The 23974-nt window shown below is 36.3% G+C and overlaps 2 protein-coding genes and 1 long non-coding RNA gene across 3 annotated transcripts; 2 read left to right on the top strand and 1 right to left on the bottom strand.

Moving 5' to 3' along the window:
• Positions 1 to 2757: 2757 nt before the first annotated feature.
• LOC114148966 (CD209 antigen-like protein E) lies at positions 2758 to 6754 on the bottom strand. The gene is made up of 4 exons (XM_028024494.1): positions 6500 to 6754; positions 6105 to 6247; positions 3985 to 4085; positions 2758 to 3062 (listed from the first exon to the last, which is right to left on the bottom strand). The coding sequence occupies exons 1-4, from the start codon at positions 6660 to 6662 to the stop codon at positions 2918 to 2920; spliced, it is 552 nt and encodes a 183-aa protein (XP_027880295.1). The 5' UTR covers positions 6663 to 6754; the 3' UTR covers positions 2758 to 2917.
• Positions 6755 to 12268: 5514 nt separating this feature from the next.
• On the top strand, positions 12269 to 12911 carry LOC114148932 (uncharacterized). Its single transcript, XR_003596387.1, has 2 exons — positions 12269 to 12434; positions 12598 to 12911. It is a non-coding gene; the product is annotated as an uncharacterized LOC114148932 (long non-coding RNA).
• A 4044-nt stretch (positions 12912 to 16955) lies between these two features.
• Positions 16956 to 18713, top strand: LOC114148653 (CD209 antigen-like protein A). The gene is made up of 4 exons (XM_028024064.1): positions 16956 to 17018; positions 17210 to 17374; positions 17672 to 17814; positions 18579 to 18713. Exons 2-4 carry the CDS (start codon positions 17290 to 17292, stop codon positions 18684 to 18686), a joined length of 336 nt encoding a protein of 111 aa, XP_027879865.1. The 5' UTR covers positions 16956 to 17018; positions 17210 to 17289; the 3' UTR covers positions 18687 to 18713.
• The last annotated feature ends 5261 nt before the right edge of the window (positions 18714 to 23974 follow it).

Genomic DNA, 23974 nt, shown 5'->3' with positions numbered 1-23974 from the left:
AACGGATGAAAAAAAGATTTGTAATTTACTTTGAACCAAACAATTTACTTTACGTTTATATCGAATATGTGAATTTTGCATTGGCAAATTTGCTGAAGTCAGTTTGGTGTTATTTCCACATGCTTGGTAATTGGACTCAAAAATGAAACAGCGTTGACAGGTTTACAGTCTAACAGTAATAGTTTGATCCATTGGTGGATTTATTCATTAAGCAATTTTTCTCTAATGTTCACTGGGACATCATTTTCTGCAATTGTTATATCTGGAATAATAGAATTAGAGAGTAATGGGCAAATAAACTATGAAAGACGAAAATATAACAAGGTGCTGGCTTTGTGTTGTCTATTATTTTACACTATAACATACTGTATATCAGTGTTTCCTAACCCTGGTCCTCAAGGACACACTGCACTGCATGTTTTAGGTGTTTCCTTGCTTCAGCAGGTTATTTCGATTGACAGGTATAGTAAACCAGGGAAATATCTAAAACATGCAGGGCAGTGTGCTTTGAGGACCAGGATTAGGAAATACTATTGTATTAAAAAAAACATTAATGATATAATATATAAACATTTTATAAAAAATAAGAAATCATAATATTCCTCTATGGGAAGTTGCTTTTTCCAATGGCACATTTCATTAGGGACTCAGAACCTTTAATATGCTAAAGGAAATTAACATCCAAATTTGAAAAGATTAAAATTGGGAGCTATAATGTGGATGAGCATTAGCTGTCTTAAATAAAGTTTTTCTTTAAGTTTACAGAACATCAATTCAAGACTATCTGGACTCTTTTAAATAGTTTCAGAACCTGTTCATGCAGGTTTTAGCAGCCTTGTGAGTCCCTGGCAGATCAGGGACACTCCGGCCTGCTGGAGACCGCTTTATTGTGATATCCCTAGGGGTGTCAAACTCCAGTCCTCAAGGGCCGCTGTCCTGCAACTTTTAGATGTGCCTCTGCTGCACCACACCTGAATAGAATAATTAGGTCATTAAGGCTCTGGAGAACTGATCTACACAAGGAGGAGGTAATTAAACCATTTCATTCCAGTGATTTGTACGTGTGGCACATCTAAAAACTGCAGGACACACCGGCCCTTGAGGACTGGAGTTTGACAGTGAGCTCCTGTTCAGTTAAAAGTGCTCACTGTGTTCAATACGCCCTCTGGTGGCAAACTGCTGCAACTACAGCTTAATGCCTCCCTCAGCATCAACAGGAGAAGAGACAGTCAAGCAACAAACAATGTTTTCTGTTGGTTAAAATTTAAATTTTCTGATAAATGTGATCCATCTGGACCTTTTCACTACCTAACAACAAAAACAAATGCATTAGGAGATCCGAACAAATTATCTAGATAATTTTTTTAAACATTTTTTTATGCTCTTTTATTGATGCATGTCTCATTTCCAAGCAGAAAAGCACTTCTTCATTTAATTAAAAATAATTTTAAATCTAATTCTGCTGGGCTAATAATTTGTAGGTTAACTGTATGTGACACCAATAGATAACTGCCAATTAATGAGTAAAAGAACAAGGCCAAACATGTTGAAAAACTAGAATTAAGGTGTAAAAAAAACAATCAAGAACCTATACAGTACATGACTGTAGAGTCAGTGACCCGATGGAAGTGGTTGGGCTTCTTTAGATAGAAATCTATCAAAGGAAAGATGTGCTTTCACCTCAACTGCATATTAAATTTAAAACCTAAAAAGACATACTAACAAAATTATCTGGTTTGCTGCAGGAGATTCTCACAAACGTATGAGACAGTTTGTGGTTATTTTCATAAATGAAACTATTCATAAATATTCATAAATAACTTTGCCTGGTTCTAGATTCAACGTGAGACAGATGCTTGCATCTCAGAGCTCAATTTATGTTCCTTATTTTAACCATCTATGGTCAAAAAAGAGAGAAAGAATGAGTGTGCGGTGGTGGAGGTGTAAAGAGCGACCCAAATATGGAGGCCTTAGTCCTCGGCCGCTGAGGACTAACATGCAAAGATGGTGGGAGGAAGTCAGACAACCGGAAGAGCACAAAAAAATGACGCTTCCAGAATCTGCAAGTTTATTATTGCCTTTAAAAGCCAGAAGGCATTTCAACGTATGTAAATGTGAGTCACTCAGACTGTGTGGACAGGAATGTGTTCATATTCAACAAGATGAACTGCTGAGCTCCACTCAGAGATGAGTCTAATTGTGGGCATTGATGCAGTTTGTATGCTGTCTAATTACAAGAGAAGAAAATGACATAATTTCTCACCTCATGGTTCCTGAGAAATAATCCAAAGGGGTCAACAAGATAAGATAAGATAAGATAAATCTTTATTGTCATTGTCACAAGGACAACAAAATTCAAAGGGTGCCATCAGTCGGTGCACATGCCCAAAAACAAAAAATAACTGTCTCACAATTCACACACAATATAATCTCTCCACACTGTATTTCTTATAAACAATTGTCTTGTTATTTTTCTTCTCATGATCAGTTGATTTTCTTTATTTGCTTTTCTATCACCACCATTTAAATGTTAGCTGTACTTTCATATCGTCCACACTCTGCTAGATGTTACAGATGACAGGATTTATTTCAATAGGTTTTGTGATGAAGCAGGCAGTATATTGACAGAAACGCTGTAGATCCATATTTAAGAAGGTTTTATTGTGAAAGAAATTACAGTTAAATCTAATCTGCAAATAGATCATCTTTTTTTCTTTTTAAAGACATTGTGTCTATGGGGTAATTTTTTATTTTATTTTTGCCATAATTCAAGAGCACACATTTTCAGTCTGAAATTCCCCCATATGTATCTATAATACACAGTACTAAAACATTTTCAGGTATCTGCAGTGGAGTACAAAGCATAAAGCTTAAACTTAGCCTCAATTGGAAAGCAATAACTAATATTTACCGATCATTACATTGGAGCCTTTTCACAGATCCATTTTATTTTAGCATCACATTTATCATCATTCCATGTCTTGCTGTTTCCCCAGATCTGTACACAATCCTCCTTTCCACCAGAATTATCAGGCTGTTCCTCTCCCCAGAATTTTTTAAGTCTGTAAACAAGAGAGTTATTTCACAGATTATCTTTCACGACAAACAGAAACAAAATGTCAGCTTATAAGTTATGATGTTCTACATTGCCGTTGGCTTTGGAGTATAGAAGATAAATAAATAATTTACATGGTTTGCATTAGCACAACAACTTCCCATATTTTAAGGATTCAATTTCTTTACTTTTGAAAGAGAAACAAAGTTGTTGTTCAAAATAACTGCAGAGTGTTTCTAAAAAGTGTGTTTATTATCACAATTTTCCATTTTCTTGATTATTTCAGGCTTTTTTCTTTACAAAGAAATTTATTTGGCCTGGTGCTTCTGTTTAGCTGTGACACCTTCCTGGAATGAGCATCAGCTGAGCTATTGCTGCCAAAATCTAAATATTAGATCTCTATAGATAATGCTGCATTTGTCAATATCATATTTTATTTCTGCGTTTAACCCTTACAGTAGAGTTTTAGGGCCAGGATAAGAAAAAAAGAGAAATAAAATGATGAAAATAAAGCCAAATATTATGAGAAGAGACATAGTATTACTAGAATAAAGTCATAATATTACAAGAAAATAGTCGTATTAATAAAGACGTAATATTATCAGAAAGTCGTAGCTACTTGAGAATAAAGTCGTATTATTACCAGAACAAAGTTGTAATATTGTGGTAACATTTAAAGCCCTTATGGACTTTTGAACTGCCTCACAGTTTGACTCTGCTTTTGATTGGCTCTAATCAATTTAGATTAATTGTATTTGGGAGGTTCATTGCTCCTTCAGTGTTTTTATTTTGGGTTGTTTAGAATTCGATTTAGATCGACTTGTTTGGTTATTTTTGTTTAATTGCTGGGGCGCCTTGGTACAAACTACAGTAAAGCGATCCCATTCTGGTTCATAGTCAGGAATAATATAAAAAGAGGAAAAACTTACTCAGAACTCAGAGCAGTGCCATCAACCCACTTCCAGGATCCCTCTGTTTCTTTTCTCAAACCAATCCATGCTGACGTCTCAGTAAGGGCAACAACAAATTTCTGTCAAAGAACATAAAAGAATATTGCTTTTAGACTTAAATCACAACACAGTGTGTGCATATTATGATTTTAATCCAGAAATATTGATCACTTTGAAAACTATAGCTGTCTTAAGATCCTTCCTCTCCTTCCCCCTCCAAAAGAAACAATTTTCATGCAATTGCAGTATTTGGTAGCTTTCTATTTGAGATTAATACTTCTAAATGCTTACACTCCAGACACAATATATCAAGCTGTATGATGGAGTCTTTAGTGTAATTCCACATATAAGTGTGTTATATGTGGAAAAATGAAGCATTTGAAACATCAAGGCATTATCTTGTTAATTGCTCCTTTATGGATTTTATGTTTAAATATTTTAGATCAGCCATGTTGGGGCCCAGCCATGAAGGAATTAAGTGTATAGAGTTAACAAACACACTGGTATAAAGACTGCATGCCTAGATCCAATCTCTCTGAAAATGAAGGCATTGCAACTTCAAAGTAACCCTTGTTGTTTGTTCTATTGGTATTTTTTCTTTCATCTCATCTCAGACTTAAGTTTACCCTAACCCTATTCACCAATTGGTGATTTTGGTCTAGATGACTATTATTGTCTATAATTAGCTTTGGTAGTTATTAATTCTTGTACATAGCAAACCAAACGAAAACAGAAAACTAACCTCAGACAAAGCTAACCTGGGAAAATCTGTACAGTATTGTAGCAGCAGTAGAGAGGAAAAACTCCCCTTTAACAGGAAGAAATTTCCAGCAGAACCAGAACCTGGCTCAGTACAAGTGCCTGCATCTGCCACGACTGACTGGAGGTTTGAGAAGACGGAGCAGATAGACAAAAAAAAAGACACAGAAGAACTGATGTAAGATTATTTTCACTGTTCATGAAGGTAAAAAGTTAATGGCAGAGGAAAAAGAGAACGACTAGGTGACGGGTCACATCATCTCAGCTGAGATTCTCCTCCAGGAAGGAAAGTTTCAGTACAGCAGTAATGTGTTTTATCTTACAACATATTACAATAAAAAGCCAAAAAAAGAGAAACCTTTTCTATTGATAAAAAGAAAAACAAAGTAATAATTCACCTGACAAATAAAACAAAATCTAATTTTAATCAATATCTTTAAAAAAAAAAGTCAAAATCCTATTTTAAAATAAAAGTAACCACTTCAACTACACTGGCATCTTAAACATCAGTTCACAAGCAATTTCCACACTTCTGTGTTTAACAACAAAAAAAAGTTAAACTTTTATCTACCATCAGTGTGTTTCTAAGTGTTGGCTAAGAAAACCCAACCTCAGCATGACACATTGTGGCTGATTTAATTTGCAGAAAATTGCACAACCAGTTTTTAGTTTTAAAGACTCACTGTTTTCTCACACAGGGCAAGATGTGTTTACACAGCTTTGTCTCTTCATAAATTAAAAAAGTTTGTATCTACTCACTTTATCTTTGATATTATTGTTTTGGCAAGTAATCAAAACAGAAAAAAGTGAACTAATTCAGTACATCTGTCTACAATATGCATTGTAGACAGATGTACTGCTTCATGTGGAACACATATAAAATATGCAATTAAGTTGGAAATGTCTGTAGATTGTATTCAAATTCTAGAAACAGTATGGAAACATTTTATAGCACAATCTTAATATTGGCGTTTGCATGTTCTCCCTGTGCATGCGTGGGTTCTCTATGGGTACTCCGGCTTCCTCCCACAGTCCAAAAACATGACTGTTAGGGTAATTGTTCTCTCTAAATTCTCCCTAGGTGTGAGTGTGTGTGTGTGTGCATGGTTGTGTGTCCTGTCTGTCTCTGTGTTGCCCTGTGACAGACTGGCTTCCTGTCCAGGGTGACCCTGCCTCTCGCCCGGAATGTTAGCTGGAGAGGCACCAGCACCTCCTGACCTCACTAGTGACAAGGGTGTTAGAAAATGGATGGATGGATGGATCTTTATATTAAAGCACATAGGAAAATATGAATCTCATTCGCAAACATAAATGAATCTCACACTGAAAGACCACGTCACCTGTTCATCATCGTCGCTTATCACCACCAGATCTCCTCCTCTGTTCCTGCAGTCTTCTCTGGCTTTATTCCAGGAACCAGATGTTGTAGAGAGGAAATAACAAGAACAACTGAACATCCTCCATCCTGCAGGACAGATTTTGTCTAAAACAGCCAAAAAAATAATTAGCTTCATTTAAAAAAAAAAAACAAAAAAAAACTTTACTAATTATTTTTGTTACTGTTAGAAGAAAACAATGTTTTCAAAATCATTTAGATTTTACAATGCAATTTTGCTTCATCACTCATTTCACTAGTCACTAAAATATGAACAAGTAGATAATTTAAAACCAACTTAAACCAATGTCTACATTATAAGGATAAATAAGCTGTTCACACAAACACTTAAGGACTTACTTGACAAACTCTGAAGCCTGGTCACTTCATTAGACAATTCTGTGAGTTTTGCATTCAGACTGTTTTTTTCCTTAGTCAGTGCAGAAAGTTGGACATTGCTGGACTGGAGACTATCAGTCAGATTGACTTTGATGCGATTCAATTGGTCTCTTTCTTTAGTCATGGCAGAAAACTGGTCATTGCTGGACTGGAGACGATCAGTCAGATTGTCTTTCGTATCAGAGAGACCTGCTGCCAAGCTGGATAATGCATGAGCTGAAATAATGTAAGGTAAAATATATCAGAAATGCAAAACATGTTTGTTTAAGCCTGATAAAATATGTTTACTTGTTTAAAAAATGGTCAACAGACTAAGACTTATACAACTCTGAATTTTGATGACATTGATCATTTTTTTTCTGATTTATAAGTAGGGCAATCATTTTCAGAGGGTTTTGTCACAGAAACAAAATTAATCTAACAGAGAATCTGCTAAAACTTTTATTTAATTCCAAGGAAATTCAGTGACTTGGAAAATAAAACTTTGGCTTATTTAATGGGAAGAATTAACTAATAATGAAGGTTTCAGAGATGTTTTTTTCTACTTTCCACCGAAACTCCTTTGAACCGGGTTTGATTGAGGGACAGAGGTACTAATTAACCAGAGATGGGAGAAAGTCCCTATAGAGAGCTGGATGGTAGGCACTGTGTAAGTGACCGAAAATATATAAAAGGAGAATTGTATGTGCTAAGTTTCACTTCTTTTTGTATCTCTCTCTCACACACACATTGATCTCTGAGACTTACTCTAATTTTCTAAATAAAATATCTAAAGACAAATGTGCATTTCTCCGAGTCAGTGTATCTCCCTTCATCAAAACTAAAAAGAATTTTCCTAAACACTTGTAAAGTATTAATACCCTTTGAACTTTTCTATATTTTGTCACATTACAACCACAAAAGTATTCAACCCCATTTTTTATTCTGAGTGCAACTGATTGCCTTCAGAAGTTGCCTGATGACTCCTAATGACTGACTAGAGTCCATGTGTGTAATCTGATCTGATCTCAGTATAAATCCAGCTGCTCTGTGACGCCTCAGATGTTAAGAGAATATTGGGGAGCAAACGGCATCATGAAGTCCAAGCAACACACAGGACAGGTCAGGGAGAAAGTTGTGGAGAAGTTTAAAGCTGATTTACACTATAAAATATTTCTCAAGTTTTGAACAGAGCACTGTTCAATCCATCATCTGGAAATGGAGAAAGTATGGCAGAACTGTAAACCTACCAAGACAAGGCCGTCCACCTAAACTTACAGGCCGAACAAGCAGAGCAGGAGAGCAAACAGGCTCATCTCTGATCAGTGTCCCGCCTGATCCACAGCTCAAGTTGGAGAATCTGTCCACAGGACAACCACTAGTCCACAAGACAACCACAGCACAAATGTGGTTCATATGAAAGAGTAACCAAAAGAAAACCATAAGAAGTCCAGTTTGCAGTTGGAAGATGATGTTTTGGTCAGATGAGGCCAAAATTTAACTTTTTAGCCAAAATGCAAAACAATGTGTGATGGAGAACTATCACTGCACATCACTCTGCTTGTTTATGTATATAATATAATAAACTGCGGAAAAATTCAAGGGGCATGAATTATTTTGCAAGCCATTGTGTTGTTGTGATAGTATTCATTTATGAAATTATTTCTTCTCTTTATTTCAAGCCATGTTTCATGCCTTAAGAAATAAAACAAAGCAGGGCGATGAGAGATAAATGTATGACAACAAAACTCACTGTGGAAACCAAGGCTGATGAGTCCAATAATGAGGCCAACATTCAGGATCCCCAGAAAGATAATAATACCCACATAGATCCTCTTCTTAGAGCTGCTAGAACCTTTAGACAATTTATTTCAATACCATTAATTTCTCCTGGGTAATATTGAGAAAATAAATTTGTGCTTTTCCTTCCTAGATCATCCTTACCTCTGTCCTTTACAACTGAAATGTTGCTGAAAGAACCATTAGCATAGATTTCCTCCATTGGTTTGTCTGTCTTATCTGCAGCAAAAACAGAACTACATGAAAACTGTGAGAATTGTCTTTTCATGAGGAAGTTGCAAGTTTTAAGAATGCTGAACAGTTTAAACCAAATATTGTTTTTGAGAGCAATACCTGAATCTTCTTACAATCTTATTGGTTTACTTGTGGATAATTTAGATGTTTAATGCTTAAATTACACAGAAAGCACCAAGCGGTGCCTTTAAATTAGATCTCAAACTATAGAATAAATGTATATTTAATTAACACATCATGAAAACATCATTTGCTTCCCAACACCATGTACACTACATTTTCTGTGAAATAATTTTCTAGCAACATTGCAAAACAAGCTTGTCAATTTAGCATTTTTTAAAAATAACTTCTAACATTCACATCTAGAATTTTAAGGCCATTCCTCTTATAATAAAATATATTGATATAAAACAGTTTATACCACATAACTTCAAAGAAAATGCTAACTTGACAGTTCTTGAACCAATTAAGAAATGTTTTTTATCCAGGCTGCTCCTTCCAGTAAATGACATACGAGTCCTATGGAAGAGACACTTAGGACTTATTTCTGACATCGTAGCTTAAATTTCTCTCTGGATTACACTGTCTGACTGTCACACAGCTGTTATTGTTAGATTTCAGTTTGCAGAGTACCCAAGTGTAGAGATTGACTGTGGCAAAATTTAATACTTTAATAAAATAATGAATTACTTACAACAATTAAAGCAGGTCAAGTCGAAGGAGGCAGGCAGAAAGCAGAAGAGTCCAGTGAAGAATAATGACAACAGATAAACTTTTATAAAGAGGTAGAGGTGGAACTGACAGAATAATCAGAGGAGCTAATCAGAAACAAAAGAGGAACAACTGTTGCAGAATGCAGATTGGGTAAACTGAGGGACAGAGACTAATTAACACAAGAGTGTTGAATACAAACCCAAAGACACAACAACAACAAAAAAAAAAAGAGTTCAAATGGGTGGCCTGGTGGTCGTCCAAGGGAACTGTGAGGATTTAGGTTTGTGTTGTTTTCTAGTTAATTTAGTTCTTGTGCCCCTGATTGTTCCCACCTGTGTCTCATGTTCCCTGATTAGCCCTTTTGTATTTAATCCCACCTGTGTCTGTGTTTCCACGTGGGGTACTTGTCATTGGCTTTTGTCGTGTCTGTGCCTTGTTAGTGGCCAGTGCTACCAGTTTCTGAGTTTCTGGCTTCTCTACTCACCTATGCTGCCTGGACTTCTGTATTTAGTGAGATTCATCATTAAACCACCATTTTCTCCACATCATGGGTCTACTGCGTCATCCTCACCACCAAAACCACCAATTCATGTCTGGAACAAAGAGATCTCAAAATAACCTTCTGGACATTCAGGGGCTTTAGAAGAAGAAGTCATAGAAGATGACCAACATCCCGGGAGCACTGGACGTTTATAGGGTGGAAGTGAAATCCTGTAGGCTAACAGTGGTGGTGAAGAAACCTGAGATATTCCCAACAGAGGAACTCTAAAGACCCAACAGAAGAACTTGTGGAGAAACTTATCAAGTTGTCAACTCCAAGGCATAGAAAATCCACAGAAAAACTTGTCAGGAGATCAACTGAGGAGCTCCAGAGACTGGGTCTGGAGACTGGAACACAAAGAAAAGTCCTGGAGAGTGGTCTTGGTACCCATGAACGATCAAAGGAGCCTTTGAGAATCTCTTGGCCGCCAGATGAACCTTTGGAATATCTATGTTGATCAAGCACACAGCAGTCTCAGTAGGCTTGGTACAATGGTTAGAGTGAGCAGCCCGTTCGTCAAATCCTGTCCTCTGTACCTTTGCTTTATGTATTTTCCCTCTTCTCTCTGCAAGAAAATTTTTTTTTTTTTTTTTAAAAAGAAGAAAATTGAGTTACGACCCAGCTTGAAGAACGAAGATCTGCACACACACAGGAAGACATGGCCTTTTGTCAAGGTGACCTTTGTTGCAGAAGTCTTAATTTGCATCAGTGATTGAGGGATAGAGCTGAACCTCTCTTTGAAAGCAGCTGTGTGCTGGACAGTTGATCATCTTATCAATTCACTGTCTGCATGTGATTGGTGCAGCTGTGAGGCACCTGTACTGGGTTTTCAGTCAGAATGGCTTCACTTTGTCAGGTCGGCGTCTGCCTGGCTGTAATGACTTTCTGTTTTATCTGCAGGAAACATGGATTTTGTTTTGTAGAGGTCTTTTTACTGATTATGAGTGGACATGGTTTGCGGTTCACAGATGTAAGGCCTGGACCTTCTTCTGTGGAAGGCATGATCGGCGACCGGAGACTCCTATTTTGGCTCCTGGCATTGAGACTCAGTCAGTCTCCTGACCCATAAATCTTTGATTTATAACACAGACCATAGATCTAAAATTTAACATTTGTTTACAGAGAATGAGAAAACTACTACATTTGACGATTTCAGTAGAAATAAATTAAAAGATTCATTCTGAATTTGTCATCTTCAAATTGTAATAAAAATTGGTCAAAGCCTGTAAAGTCACAGGTTAAAGTGGACATCGGTCACTGGTCATTTTAAAATCTCTTTTTCAAAGTTTATGACCAAAATAGCCTTCACATTTTCTATTGAACAACGACCATTAATCTCAGTACCATAGTATTTAAATATTTCAAATTGACCTTTAATTCAGTTATTGAAAAACTCCTCTGAAGGAGAGCCAAAATACTCCGTGCAGCAGGGGACCTTCTGCTTCATTCTGAACATTTTCACTGCACATTTATGGCCAAGCAGACACATTAAATATGTCAGACAGTGAAACGTCAATATGTGGAGTACATGTACGGTCAGACATGTTGGGGTTTTTTTGCAAAATAAAGAGACAGCAATAGGCATGAACCGCTTGCAACGTTTACTGTGTGGCACAACACTAGCAGAGGTGAGGCACAGACCAGCCTCACTTTGCACTTCTTTCTTGTATTTGAACAAGCCATGGGTAAATTAAGCTATTTTGACCATAAAAATGTTGGAAAATCAGAAAAATTTATAGAAATCAAGTTTACATACTTCATCACTTCATGAGGCTTAATTTGAACATGCCCTGCAGGCAAGCATTCACACCTCTTGAAATGTTCAACACTTTTGTCCTGTTAAAGCATAAATGTCAGAGTTTGGGGCGTTAGTGTCATTGACACTTACAAGAAGCAGCACATGACTGTGAAGTGTTAGTGAAGTGATGCATGGTTTCCTCATTTCTTTGCAACTAAAATCTTAAAAGAGCAGCATAGCTACGTTTGTATTCTGAGTTGATACTTTGTAGAGCCAATCGTTTGCTCCTATTACAGCTGCAGGTCTTTTGAGGTACGTCTATCAGATTTAGACAATTATAGACAGAAAACTACACAAGTGTATTGCTGACCAGTCTGCTGTGTTCATTGTTTGTTTACTAAATGTCCTAAAACTACTGAGATTGAATTACAAAAAGGTTGAGGGTTATGAGAGTAAATGGGGCTAAACTGTTTAGTTATTGTTGTTTTTTTTTTATCTTTGACAACCAAGTATCATTTCCCTTTTACTTAACAATACATAGTGTGTAAGACAAAGACCAGAAACTAAGGCTATTTTAGTGTATTAAAGTCAGTCAGTTTAGTCTGGTCTTTAAAATTAGTAAAAATAAGTAAATAGATAAATAAAAAGGGGGGAAAATGTGAAAAAAAAACAGAAACAAATAAGGTTAGCTCATATGTTTTACATAGACTTATTTATAGGCAGTATTTAGCATACAATTTATAAAAGTTTCATACAGATTACATAGTTTTGTGCCTTATTTGACAGACATTCCTTGCTGCACTCATCAAGAAGGAAGCTTGGATTGGTTTAAATGATAAAGAAACTGAGGGTTCCTGGAAATGGGTTGATGGAACCTCCCCGGAGTTCAAGTAAGTGATTAGTCATTTGATTCAGTGCTGAGAGGCACAAACAGAGACATGTGGTTTGACATGTGGTTTTATTTCTGTGCTTTAAAACACAATCTCATCTGTATGTTTGTGTCTGTTGTTGCGCCGTATGAAACGTGATCTAATTCTGTCACAAATTTAACAGGAACTGGCATCACTCTCAGCCTGATAATGGTGGGACAAGCGGAAGATGGGGCGAAGAGGACTGTGCACATGTCAATAACAACGATAAAGCGACTTGGAATGATTTTTCATGTGATGGTGCTACACACTGGATCTGTGGAAAAAGTGCTGAAATTGGGTGTTTGAAAAAAACGTTCTCTAAATATAATGTTTTATATTTTATTCTTGAGTTTTAAGTATTCCATCGCTAAAAACAAAGCTTTTATAAAGTGCTTTAATAGTCCTGCTTCTAGTTACAATTAATTTAAATATTACAATAAACTCTATTTTCTGCTTTCTGCCTGGTCACTGTTTATTACGATTTCCAATCAAAAATAAAGAGGCGATTCGTACACAGTAACCCACCTGCAGTATTAACTGGTGTCTGTGTGTGATTGAATGCGTCAGCTAGACAGTTTATGTGAAATTAAGTGAGTGTAGTTTGCAAGGTAAAGCAACACCGCAGAGGAAGTATTCAAATTATTTCACAGTTTGACAGATCAGAGACTGCCATCTGCTGGAGACTGTAGTGACTGCACCGAGGAAGTGACATGAAAACTGATGCATGGCTTGATGCTACTGGAGATGTAAATAAACCTAAAGAAAATTATGACTTTATGCAGAAAAATGTATTCAGATTGAGTCAGTTGGTGGTTTAGTAGTTGTAATATTAACTAATTTATTAATATTCAAGGATTACCTCACTGATTTCAAAGATTTGATTTCCTTAACAGTATTGCTGTTAAGGAAGTGAAACATAAACATGTTTTTGTGTAGATAATGTGCTGTTATTCTGTCTAACCCAGACTGTAGTTTGTCTTAACATGCCCTGTATCTAGATTAACTCAGTAAATGAAGTACAAAATTCTTGCTTATGACTTCATACTCTTTAAAAGTCTAGAAAAAAACCCAAACATGATTTAAGCGGCAAATGAATAAGAACATTTTTAGGAGTTGAAATACCAATTCAATCTGGAGAGACTCAGACGGAGATAAGAAGACAATTAGAAGAGTTTATTGACAAACAGAATTTAAAGTCTTTGGCGCTCGGGCCCCGGCTGGGGATAACGGTTATCGCAGCGTTAGCGATAGGCTTCAGATGAGCATCCCCGATGCTGTTAGGAACGTCATCCCCCAGGGTGGCAAATGAATAAGAACATTTTTAGGAGTTGAAATACCAATTCAATCTGGAGAGACTCAGACGGAGATAAGAAGACAATTAGAAGAGTTTATTGACAAACAGAATTTAAAGTCTTTGGCGCTCGGGCCCCGGCTGGGGATAATGGTTATCGCAGCGTTAGCGATAGGCTTCAGATGAGCATCCCCGATGCTGTTAGGAACGTCATCCCCCAGGGTGGCAAATGAATAAGAACATTTTTAGGAGTTGAAATACCAATTCTAATATTTTTTTTATGACATACAAAAATAGAGTTGGACTTTGGTAGACAGGAAATTCCTGACAGTATATCTGCATTTAGTACTTTAGGATAAATGAATATTTTACCAGGACTTTCCCCAGTGTATTATAAGCCTGGCGGGCCACCAGGCTTTACTTGCGCCTCCACCAGGCTAAGCATTGTTAGTTTTATTTAATGTAAGGTTTTTAAGACTTTTTTGTTGGTGTTTAGGGATTGTTGATAATGTCTTCCAATAGCACATATCACTTAGTGATATTTTCAAATTTCCTCTCAACTTTAAACATTTTTTAATTCAAAAACACGGGACGAATGCCCTAGCTTCATTACCACCAGGCTTAGCTAGTTTTATGGGGGAAACCTCACTATCCTCGTCTGCAGCTTCCATTCTTCAGCTTAAGACGTGGGGTCTGGATTGGGGCGATTTGCCAACTCTGCTCATATGTTGCTGTGTCTTTCTGCCTCCTTAGAGGGCTTGTTGACTGAAAGGCCTCCCAAAGGCAGGGAACACAAAGACGAGTCTTGGGAGCAGGTTGTTGGATGCACTACATCCAACGACTCATTTGTTGTTGAATCATTGTCCTCCATGATGTGTGGGTTGTGTCTACATAGTGACACATTACTTTCTCTGGTCAGGTCAGAATGAACTTTGGATGCAGATCCACAACACTCCTCATTCGCACCAAAAGTACATGTACAGTTTGAACAGTTCACCTAAAGACTTGCTAAATAAATGGAATCCCTACTGGACGGGTCGTCATTGTAGTTCCTGCTTACACACATCATCCTTCTTAAAAATCACACACTACACCTGCTCAGCAGAGACGCAGACGCTCTTTTAATGGTCAGGTCTAAGTTAGGGATCTAGGCACAGAAATTACACACTAAAAAAATACACACAGCCAAATTATAGACAGCCAAAATATACCACAATAGAAAAGGATGTAGTTGGTTTTGGACCCTAGAAGACAGAAATGGTTTTTGACATTTACCATAAACACAACAACTTCCCATATTTTAAATACAGTTTCTCTACTTTTGATAGAGGTGTTCAAAGTAAAAACGGTGAACACAAACACAACTCAGAGTCTCACATTATGGATGTCAAAGACTGACAATCATAAACACATGAAACACAGAAATAATTATGAAGCTATAGTTTCTTTGTTAATGTGTTATTCAGTTTAAAAATCTATGATTTTCTCATCAGGGAAGGTTAATCTGAGATGGTCTGGTATATTTTACTGAGCAGAGCGATTCTCCAAACCTCAAGGTGGAAAATGTTTCGCATACAAACTCCATCACTGCCGTCCTGTGACATCACAGTATATCGTTTGTGTCTTTACGCTTTTATGCTGCAGCAAACCTCTGCTTTCAACGACAAAAAGATTAACTAAAATTTCTATAAATAAAATTCTGATGGTCCATCATGGAAATGACGTGATTGTGTGAAGTACATTTATGTGTTATAAATGTACTTCACACAATCTTAACTATGTCTGTGTCAATGTATTTTAAGGAAGCTGTGTGATTGAAGTGTTACTTTCGGTTTGGAGGTTCTTCAGGGACGTGTGCTCAGTCCTTTGCTCTTTAATGTACTTCATCTACTCCACACGATGCGTTGCCAAACTCAGCAATCAACAACTCCTGAACTTCATCAGCAATTCGACAGGAGTGGGACTCATGAGAAATAATGATGGAAATGTGTTTAGCTGATGTGGCGTAAACATAAATATGCTACTTATCATCAACACACTTTGTGGATTTGGCTCAACTGTGAATAAGAAAGAACAGTTTAACTTCTCCCTCCACCTTCATGATGGTTTAGTTTCAAACCATCACACCAGGCTGACCCAGATTTTGGTCAAACTGTTGTAGTACAGCTGACAGGCAAACTCTATAATCAACAGAGAGAAACAATGGGAGAGTCTAACAAGTCTCACTTACTTTATTTGATGAAGATATTAAAAGAAGTTTCATGTGACACTTCTCACCCCACATCAGACATTAAGTGGAAGTTGAGGCCTGGATACAAATAAAAAGCTGAGTTGCTTCAGAAAATTATTAAACATGCATTTTCTCAGCTTTTCTCCTGGACTAAACACTTTCATTCAATATATTTTATGACAGGAGGAATGACCTGACATTTCTAGATTTCAACAATCGTAGCCAAGGTGATTGACACCTATTTTGTTTGATCTTATAAAAGTGTTGGGGGGTGGAGGGGGGGACCTTTTGACCTTTAACCTTTCATTAATATCTTCAAAGCCAAAGCAGCACAAACGACAATTTTTGCTGCACAAACCAGCACAAACAGAGTCGAGTTAATTGACACCCATTTTGTCTGATTTGAAGAAGATGGGAGGGGGGGCTGGTTGACCTTTGATGAACTCTAGAAACATTTCTTTATATCTTTAAAATGATAGTGGCACAAACGAAAATGTTTGCTGCACAAACCTGCACAGACGTTTGACACCAATTTTGTCTGATTTGAAGAAGGTGAGGGGGACAACTTCTTTTTAATACAATTCAGTATCTCTCTGGCTGGTAGGTGTTAATCACTAACACTAGTCATACTTTCACAGGACTAATTTTAACTCTAAAAATATTTATCTTACTCAGAACTGGCAACTTCCTCATGTCAAACTCAGATTGGCATTTCTCATACTTCTGGTTTTGCTGCAGATCAGAGAGTCTACAAAACGTTCAGCATCTGTCAAAGCAATGGAGGAAATCTATATGAATGTTCATCCTGTGAAAACTGTCTGTCAAATTCATGTTAGAAAAAATGAAGGTAAGAACAACACGAGAAAGAGAAGCATGTCTATATTTTATCATTATTATGCAGCAGAAATTAATGTTATTGAAATGTATTTCCTTTGATTAGGTCCTGGCATCTCTAAGAAGAGGCTCTATGTCGGTGTTATCATCTCTCTGGGGCTTCTGAATGTTTTCCTGCTGATTGGACTCATCAGCCTTGGTGTTTTCTGTGAGTTTTGTTTATTTAACTTTCATGAGTCTGTTCTTTCTTTTTAAAGGCAGAAAATAAAAAAATAGAGTGGTTTAATTATTCTCAGCATTAAAACCAACTTTTTAAGCTAAAGTTAAATGAATATAACTTATTACGTTTTTCTGCTTTTCTCTAATAATATACTTTAATTACTTTAACTCATTATGCAGGCAGCTTGGCAGCAGATCTCACCGACACCAAAGACAATCTGACTGATCGTCTCCAGGACAGCAATAACCAGCTTTCTGTAATGATTGAAGAAAGAGACCGTCTGAATGCAACCCTCACAGAAATGTCTAACGAGATCATCAGGCTTCAGAGTTTGTTGAAGAAAAGTAAGTCTTCAGGTGTTTATGAGAAAAACTTATTTTCTAAAAGACAGAAGATCCTTTTCATACCAGCTTTGGTTTAAGTTCCTTCCTGCAGAGTTTCACTTATTGCATCCTCCTCCATCTGTGGGTATTTTATGTTTTTTGAACTGTTACTAAAGACCCTGGATCCTCAAAATAATCTGTTTATAGTTCAAACCTTCATGACTTTACAAATGGTTGATTAAGCAACATTGACTTCCTGTTACTGTCGAACTTAGTAAGCAGTGTTTAAAAAAAGCTAAATATTAATTTATCTTTTAGAGAAAACCTGTCCTGCAGGATGGAGGACGTTCAGCTCTTCTTGTTATTTCCTCTCTACGTCGTCTGGCTCCTGGAATAAAGCCAGAGAAGACTGCAGGAACAGAGGAGGAGATCTGGTGGTGATAAATGACGATGATGAACAGGTGACGTGGTCCCTCAGTGTGAGATTATTTATTTATGTTTGCGAATGAGATTCATATCTTTCTTTGACAGTTTAATGTAAATATTGTGTAACAAGATGTTTCCATATTGCCTCTATTATTTTAGTACAATCCACAGATATCACCATTGTGTTATAGTATTACAACAATGCTGCTGCCTATTTCATGCATATTGATGTTTGAATAGGTTCAGTTTACATTTTTTTAAAAAAAATTTAATACAATGAAAATACACCCAAAAAAATTTAAATACTTTAATGTGAACATTTTAATTTTAAATGAAACTGTCGTCCATCAGGTTTCCTCTTTTTTGCTTGTATGTCTAAAATATTGATACCATATTAGGATAAACTGAGTAGATACAAATCTTAGCATTTCTGACTTCATTTATTGTGCGTTGTGTCGTGTTTGGGATTAAATTATTTAGCCCACACACTGAAACACACTGGAAGAAGATGAATGTTTAGCTGTGTGCTTATGTTTTTATTTTTCCCATAAAATAAAGAAACGTGGAACTGACTTAAAAGAAAAGGAATCCTTTAGATTAAAGTATAGTTAAAGTTTAAGAGGGATTCATTTTTTATGTAGACAATTAGAAAATTTTTAATGTTTAATTTTTTAGGTGGATAAATTCTATAACCTTTAATAGAAATGTTCTTTACCTTGGTTTTTGTCATTGCATGTCATAACATAAAACAGATAACTGCTGTACTGAAACCTTAATATGTTTTCTATAATATTGACAGAATTTTCTTTCTGCAATCATCAATAAAGAAACATGGATTGGTTTGAATGATATAGAAACTGAGGGATCCTGGAAGTGGGTTGATGACACTCCGCTGACTCAACTGTGAGTTTTGAATTTTTCTTTATTATTCATTGTTAAGAAAAAAAACAGGTTTTACCATTCAAAATCTCACTGAAGTGTAAAAGATTAGACAGGACTTACAGTGATTAGTGGCAGCTTTGAGACATAAAATTTCACTCAAACAATATGTAAGAGTTATTATTTCTCACATTAGTAAAATGAGTAAAACATTTGTTCTTCTGAAAAGCTCATCTTATCCAATAAGCATTTGATCCACCACTGACTTTAAACATTTTATACAAAAAAATAAATGAAACATCTCATAACTTTATGCCAGATTTATTTTAACAATGACATAGAATATCAAAAGAAAAACTGAGAAATGTACATAAAATGAGAAAAAACTAATAATTTGCATTTTATTGAAGGAAATAAGTATTTGACCCCCCCAGTAAAACATCAGTTAATATTTGGTGACAAAACCCTTGTTGGGAAGCACAGCAGTCAGACATTTCTCGTAGCTTTTATAATGTGTGCAGAATCTTCAGGAGTAATTTTGACCCTCTCTGCAGATCATCTCCAAGTTCTGGAGGTTTTAAGGTGTGTGTTTGGAAACGCGAAGCCTCAGCTCTCTCCATAGATTTTCATTTGGATTGAGGTCAGGAACTGGCTGGGTCATTCCTTGACTTTGATATGCTTCTTCTGGAGCCACGTCTTTGTTTCCTTGGCTGTATGTTTGGGTCATTGCAGCGCTGGAAGACCCATCAATGACCCATTTTCAGTGACCTGGCAGAGGCAAGGAGGTTGTCACCAGGACTTTGCGATACATGGCAATGTTTAACTTCCTGTCGATGCGGTGAAGTTGGCCTGTGCCCTTAGAAGAAAAACACTGCCCAAACATAATACTTCCACCACCATGATTAACAGTGGGGATGGTGTTCTTAGGGTCATATTCTGTATTTTCCTTCCTCAAAACACGTGGAGTTGAGTTGTGGCCAAAGAGCTCAATCTTGGTCTCATCTGACCACAGTACTTTCTCCCAATCTCTCTCAGAGTCATTAATAGGTTCATTGACAAACTTGTGGTGGGCCTGGACGTGAGGCTTCATGAACAGAGAAACCTTGCGTGCACTGCAGGATTTCTCAGTGTATTACCAATGGTTTTTTTGGAGACTGTGGTCCAAGCTGTCTTGAGATCATTAATCAGCTTCCCTCATATAGTTCTTGGCTGATGTTAAATTTTTCTCATGATCAATGAGACTTCATGAGGTGATATCTTGCATGGAGCTCCAGGTCTGGGCTGATTGACAGTAATGTTGTATTTCTTCCACTTCTGAATATTTGCCCCAACAGTTGTCACCTCCTCAGCCATCTTGTTACTTTTGGCTCTATAGCCCATCCCAGCCTTGAGTAGGTCAATAATTTTGTCCCTGACATCTTTAGACAGCTCTTTAGTTTTGCCCATGGTGGATATGTTGGGGTGTCACTGAGTCTGTTGGCAGGTGACCTTTTATACGAGTGACAATTTGGGCAGATGATTCTAATGCAGGAAACAACTTCACCGAGATCAGGTGGTCTGTGGGAGCCAACATTAGTCATCAAATACTTATTTCCCTCAATAAAATGGTAATTATATTTTTTATTTAAATATTACTTAGTTTTCTACATTATTTTTTATATCCTATCTCTCACTGCTAAAATAGAGCTCCCATAAAAATCATAGACTGTTAAATTATTTGTCACAGTACAAACTTTCAACATCAGAGGGGGATCAAATAATTATTTCCTCCACAAGAAACATACCAATTAATATAAAGAATATATGAAAAAACAGCATTTTATAACAACTGAAAGCAGCATTGTGTGTGGGATTGATTATGCTGTCAATGGCACAGTTTGTAAAATACACAATACCGTCCATTTAATGGACTCAAAGAGAGACTTCACCAAATGGCTCTACATGGCCTCCTAAAGAGCTTAAAATGTCAGATTTCTTATTTCATAACATTGTTATATATAAGCTGTGAAATGATTTTCTTGTTTGCAGACTTACCAAATACTGGTCAAAAAAACAGCCTGATAATGGTGGTGGAGACCCATATTGGGGGGAAGAGGACTGTGCACATATCAACACTGAAAAGTTGTGGAATGATCGTAATTGTTCTTCTTCTATGCAGTGGATCTGTGAAAAGGATCCAGTCTAAATTGGGAGTGTGTTAGGAATTGCTTTACAGTTGAGACTAAGTTTAGCTTGCTCTGCTTTATGCTTGACTGCATTGTTGCCTGTGACTGGCCTCTGTGGTCTCTGTGAACGTCGACATGAAGGCCTGATTGTAGTGACTGCAACAACTGTGTGCACCAACACTGAAACTCCAAAGGGTGGCGCTAAACACCCAATTGATGTTTAATAATAATAATAATGATGATGAAAATCAGTGAACTCATGAACAGAAGAAAAGAAAATACCACAAGACTAGTTTTAAGTATAACTGTGGGGAGATTCTATTGTTGACCCATTTGGATTATTTCTCAGGAACCACAAGGACAAAAAACTGCACTGTTTGTTTATTGACAAATCATGTTATTCAATTCTTCTTGTTTTGTAACAAGACTGTGAGGATTTGGGTTTTTCTCTGTGTTAATTTAGGTTTTTGTGTCGTTTTCATTTAATTCAGTCTCTTTGTTGTCCTGTCCACCCCTTGATTGTCCCCAGCTGTCCCTTGTTTCTCCTTATTGTCTCCCTGTGTATTTAATCCCACCTGTGTTCCTGGTTCCTTGTTGGGTTCTCGTCTTGTCTGCTGTCAAGTCTGTTGTTAAGGTTTAATTATCCCAGTTGCTACCAGCTCTGAACTTTGTTGTGTCTGCTTTTCTGTGTTGCCTGGATTTCTGGACTTTGGAATTGCATTTTCACCATTAAATTATCTTTAATTCACTCCAACATGGGTCCTCTGCGTCTGCCTCACCACCTCTCTACCACAATTCATGACAAAGACAGTAAACAAACTATATCATTCTCACCATAAGACTCATCTCTGAGTGGAGCTCAGCAGTTCATCTTAGTGAATATGAACACATTCCTGTCCACACAGTCTGAGTGACTCATATAATTTCAGGTCTCAACATTTGATCATGTGATCAATTATCATTAACTAATGTGTGTTCAGTGAACTTACAACCAGCAGAACAGCAGGTACTAAAAGCCTCTTTTGGTTACTTGACAGAACAAAAGCTTCTATCTGCTACGTTTACTGTACTGGTTACTGTCCATGGTGATGATGGCGTTGGAAAGTGTTGTAATGGATGATATTATCTTGAAAAGTTGGATCTGTATGTTGTATTTTATTTTCTCTTTTGTAGCTTTTTAAGGCAATTAAATAGTAAGCTTTCAGGTTCTGGAGGTGTCTTTTTTGTACTCTTCAAGTTCTGGTGATCATTTAGATTTCCAAAAGAATTACAAATTTTACTGGTGAGAAAAGATTTTTGAACCACTGAGCAGCATTGAAGTTTGTTCATTCATTCGATTTTTTTCTGTTTCAGTCGATCATTTGTTCACTTGTTTCTTTCTTTTCTTCTTTCTTTCTCCATTTCCTTTGCCTGTTTATACTCAACCTATTATTCCATTTTTAGAGAACGTCTCAGAGCATCAGACAGGAAATCCATTCATTAATGAAGAAGTTTTACTGTTAAACTTTCAACATATATACACTGTTTCATTTGTCTGTCTAATTATACTCCATTTGGAAATTACACCAAACTGTGTCTGAAGCAAAAGGTGGCAGTAAATAAAGTAACAAAATAAATAAACACACAAACTCAGATTTGTCAGTTCAAGGTTAGTTGCCAATCTTGATATTTTACATAAGAGGAAATGTTTATCTGGTTTATGCTTATTTCCTGTGTCTAGATATTCTTAGTTACTCTAGTTTAATCAGTGATAATGCATTGTTGCATTCTCACTGATTAAGATCCTGCTCACATTTTTCAATCATTAACTTTTTCAACTATTTCAGGTTTTATACTAGTTTCTGCTTCTGCTAATTTATGCTATTTCTTTTACTATGTTTTAGTTTTCAGCTTTTTCAACTTTTTCAGGTTCTTAGGCTTTGTTCTGCTTTTTCTTGCATATTCTGCAGCAATCATTCTGCAGATATGCATTTTCACGGCTGTTTTGCTAGGAACAGCAATTTTTCTAGTCTAATCAAACTTTTTACGGATCCTTACGTGAAACTCAGAGAGGTTCCATCAGCTCACCACCAAGATCCCTCAGTTTCTCTCAAACTAATCCAGGCGTCCTTCTTAAATTCAGAAAGAAAATTCTGTAAAATGTTGACATAAAAAGGTTTCCTTTTTGTTGTTAAACAATGCAATGTGTGTTTTTTTAAAAATCAGTTTAATCTTAAATTGGTTTCCTAATTTGTTTGCTCCATTATCTAATTTTAAAAATTGTACCACTGATTACCCCACATATTATAACTAAATACTCATTTAAATGCTTCAGAAGAAACTTTCACAACAAAAAAAGCAGGCTGCCTTTTTGTCAGTGGAATATCTGGTGGTTGATGGTTTTAAGTTTACATAATACTATGCAGAAAATACAAGACAACATGCCTGTTGACTGTATTACACAACGTAATAAGCATAATTTTAATTTTTCTTAGCGGTGTCCCTCTAAAATCTCTCATCACCTGCTCCTCAGGATTATTTATTACCACCAGATCTCCTCCTTCTCTTTTGCAGTCCGCTCTGCCTTCATCCCAGGAGCCATTACCTGAGATTTGTTAGAACAATTGAACTTCAGCCACCCAACAGGACACGTTGTGTCTGAAAGGAAAGAATCAAGTTCAGATGTTCTTAAATTTATATGAAGATCAATTTTTAATTTTTCTGCAAAATATTCAAACTGTTTATATTCGGACCATAATGGCTCCACCAATAGCAAACCAATAACAATTGTGTTGAAATAGATTAAATGAGATCTGTTAAAATGTTGAGCAAAAGAGAAATATAATATGAAAAGGTTATTGACAAACAATATGTTTGTCATGTTTTTATATTAAACATGTCGTCTTATTGTGATGCACATATTTCTCACATGATAAAGAAAATCTTTGCATGTTAGTATATTTATATTGAAGCAACTTGATCATTTATTGAGCAAACATCAAAAGGATGTAAGTTTTTTAAATGTAAAACATCTCTTGTATAGGAATGCCATAAATTCCTCCATACAAACACATTTTAAAGTGATTACATTTATCTTATGTGTGAGCATGCCACATAATTTGGGCAAATTTATCTTTAGATGTGTCATAGTACAACATAAAAACATAAATTC

This window comes from Xiphophorus couchianus, chromosome 7 (assembly GCF_001444195.1).
Source record: "Xiphophorus couchianus chromosome 7, X_couchianus-1.0, whole genome shotgun sequence".
Lineage (NCBI taxonomy): Eukaryota > Metazoa > Chordata > Actinopteri > Cyprinodontiformes > Poeciliidae > Xiphophorus > Xiphophorus couchianus.
Note: the sequence above shows the minus strand (reverse complement) of the source record. Positions and strands in the feature narration are given on the sequence as shown.

Excerpts from the sequence above, each read along its gene's own strand:
- LOC114148966 (XM_028024494.1), bottom strand. The coding sequence starts at position 6,662 with ATGACTAAAGAAAGAGACCAATTGAATCGCATCAAAGTCAATCTGACT. Across the intron at positions 4,086-6,104 it reads TAAGCGACGATGATGAACAG|AAATTTGTTGTTGCCCTTAC; the intron begins GTGACGTGGTCT and ends GTTCTTTGACAG. Across the intron at positions 3,063-3,984 it reads GGCACTGCTCTGAGTTCTGA|ACTTAAAAAATTCTGGGGAG; the intron begins GTAAGTTTTTCC and ends TCTTGTTTACAG.
- LOC114148653 (XM_028024064.1), top strand. The coding sequence starts at position 17,290 with ATGATTGAAGAAAGAGACCGTCTGAATGCAACCCTCACAGAAATGTCT. Across the intron at positions 17,375-17,671 it reads TCAGAGTTTGTTGAAGAAAA|AGAAAACCTGTCCTGCAGGA; the intron begins GTAAGTCTTCAG and ends TTTATCTTTTAG. Across the intron at positions 17,815-18,578 it reads TAAATGACGATGATGAACAG|AATTTTCTTTCTGCAATCAT; the intron begins GTGACGTGGTCC and ends TAATATTGACAG.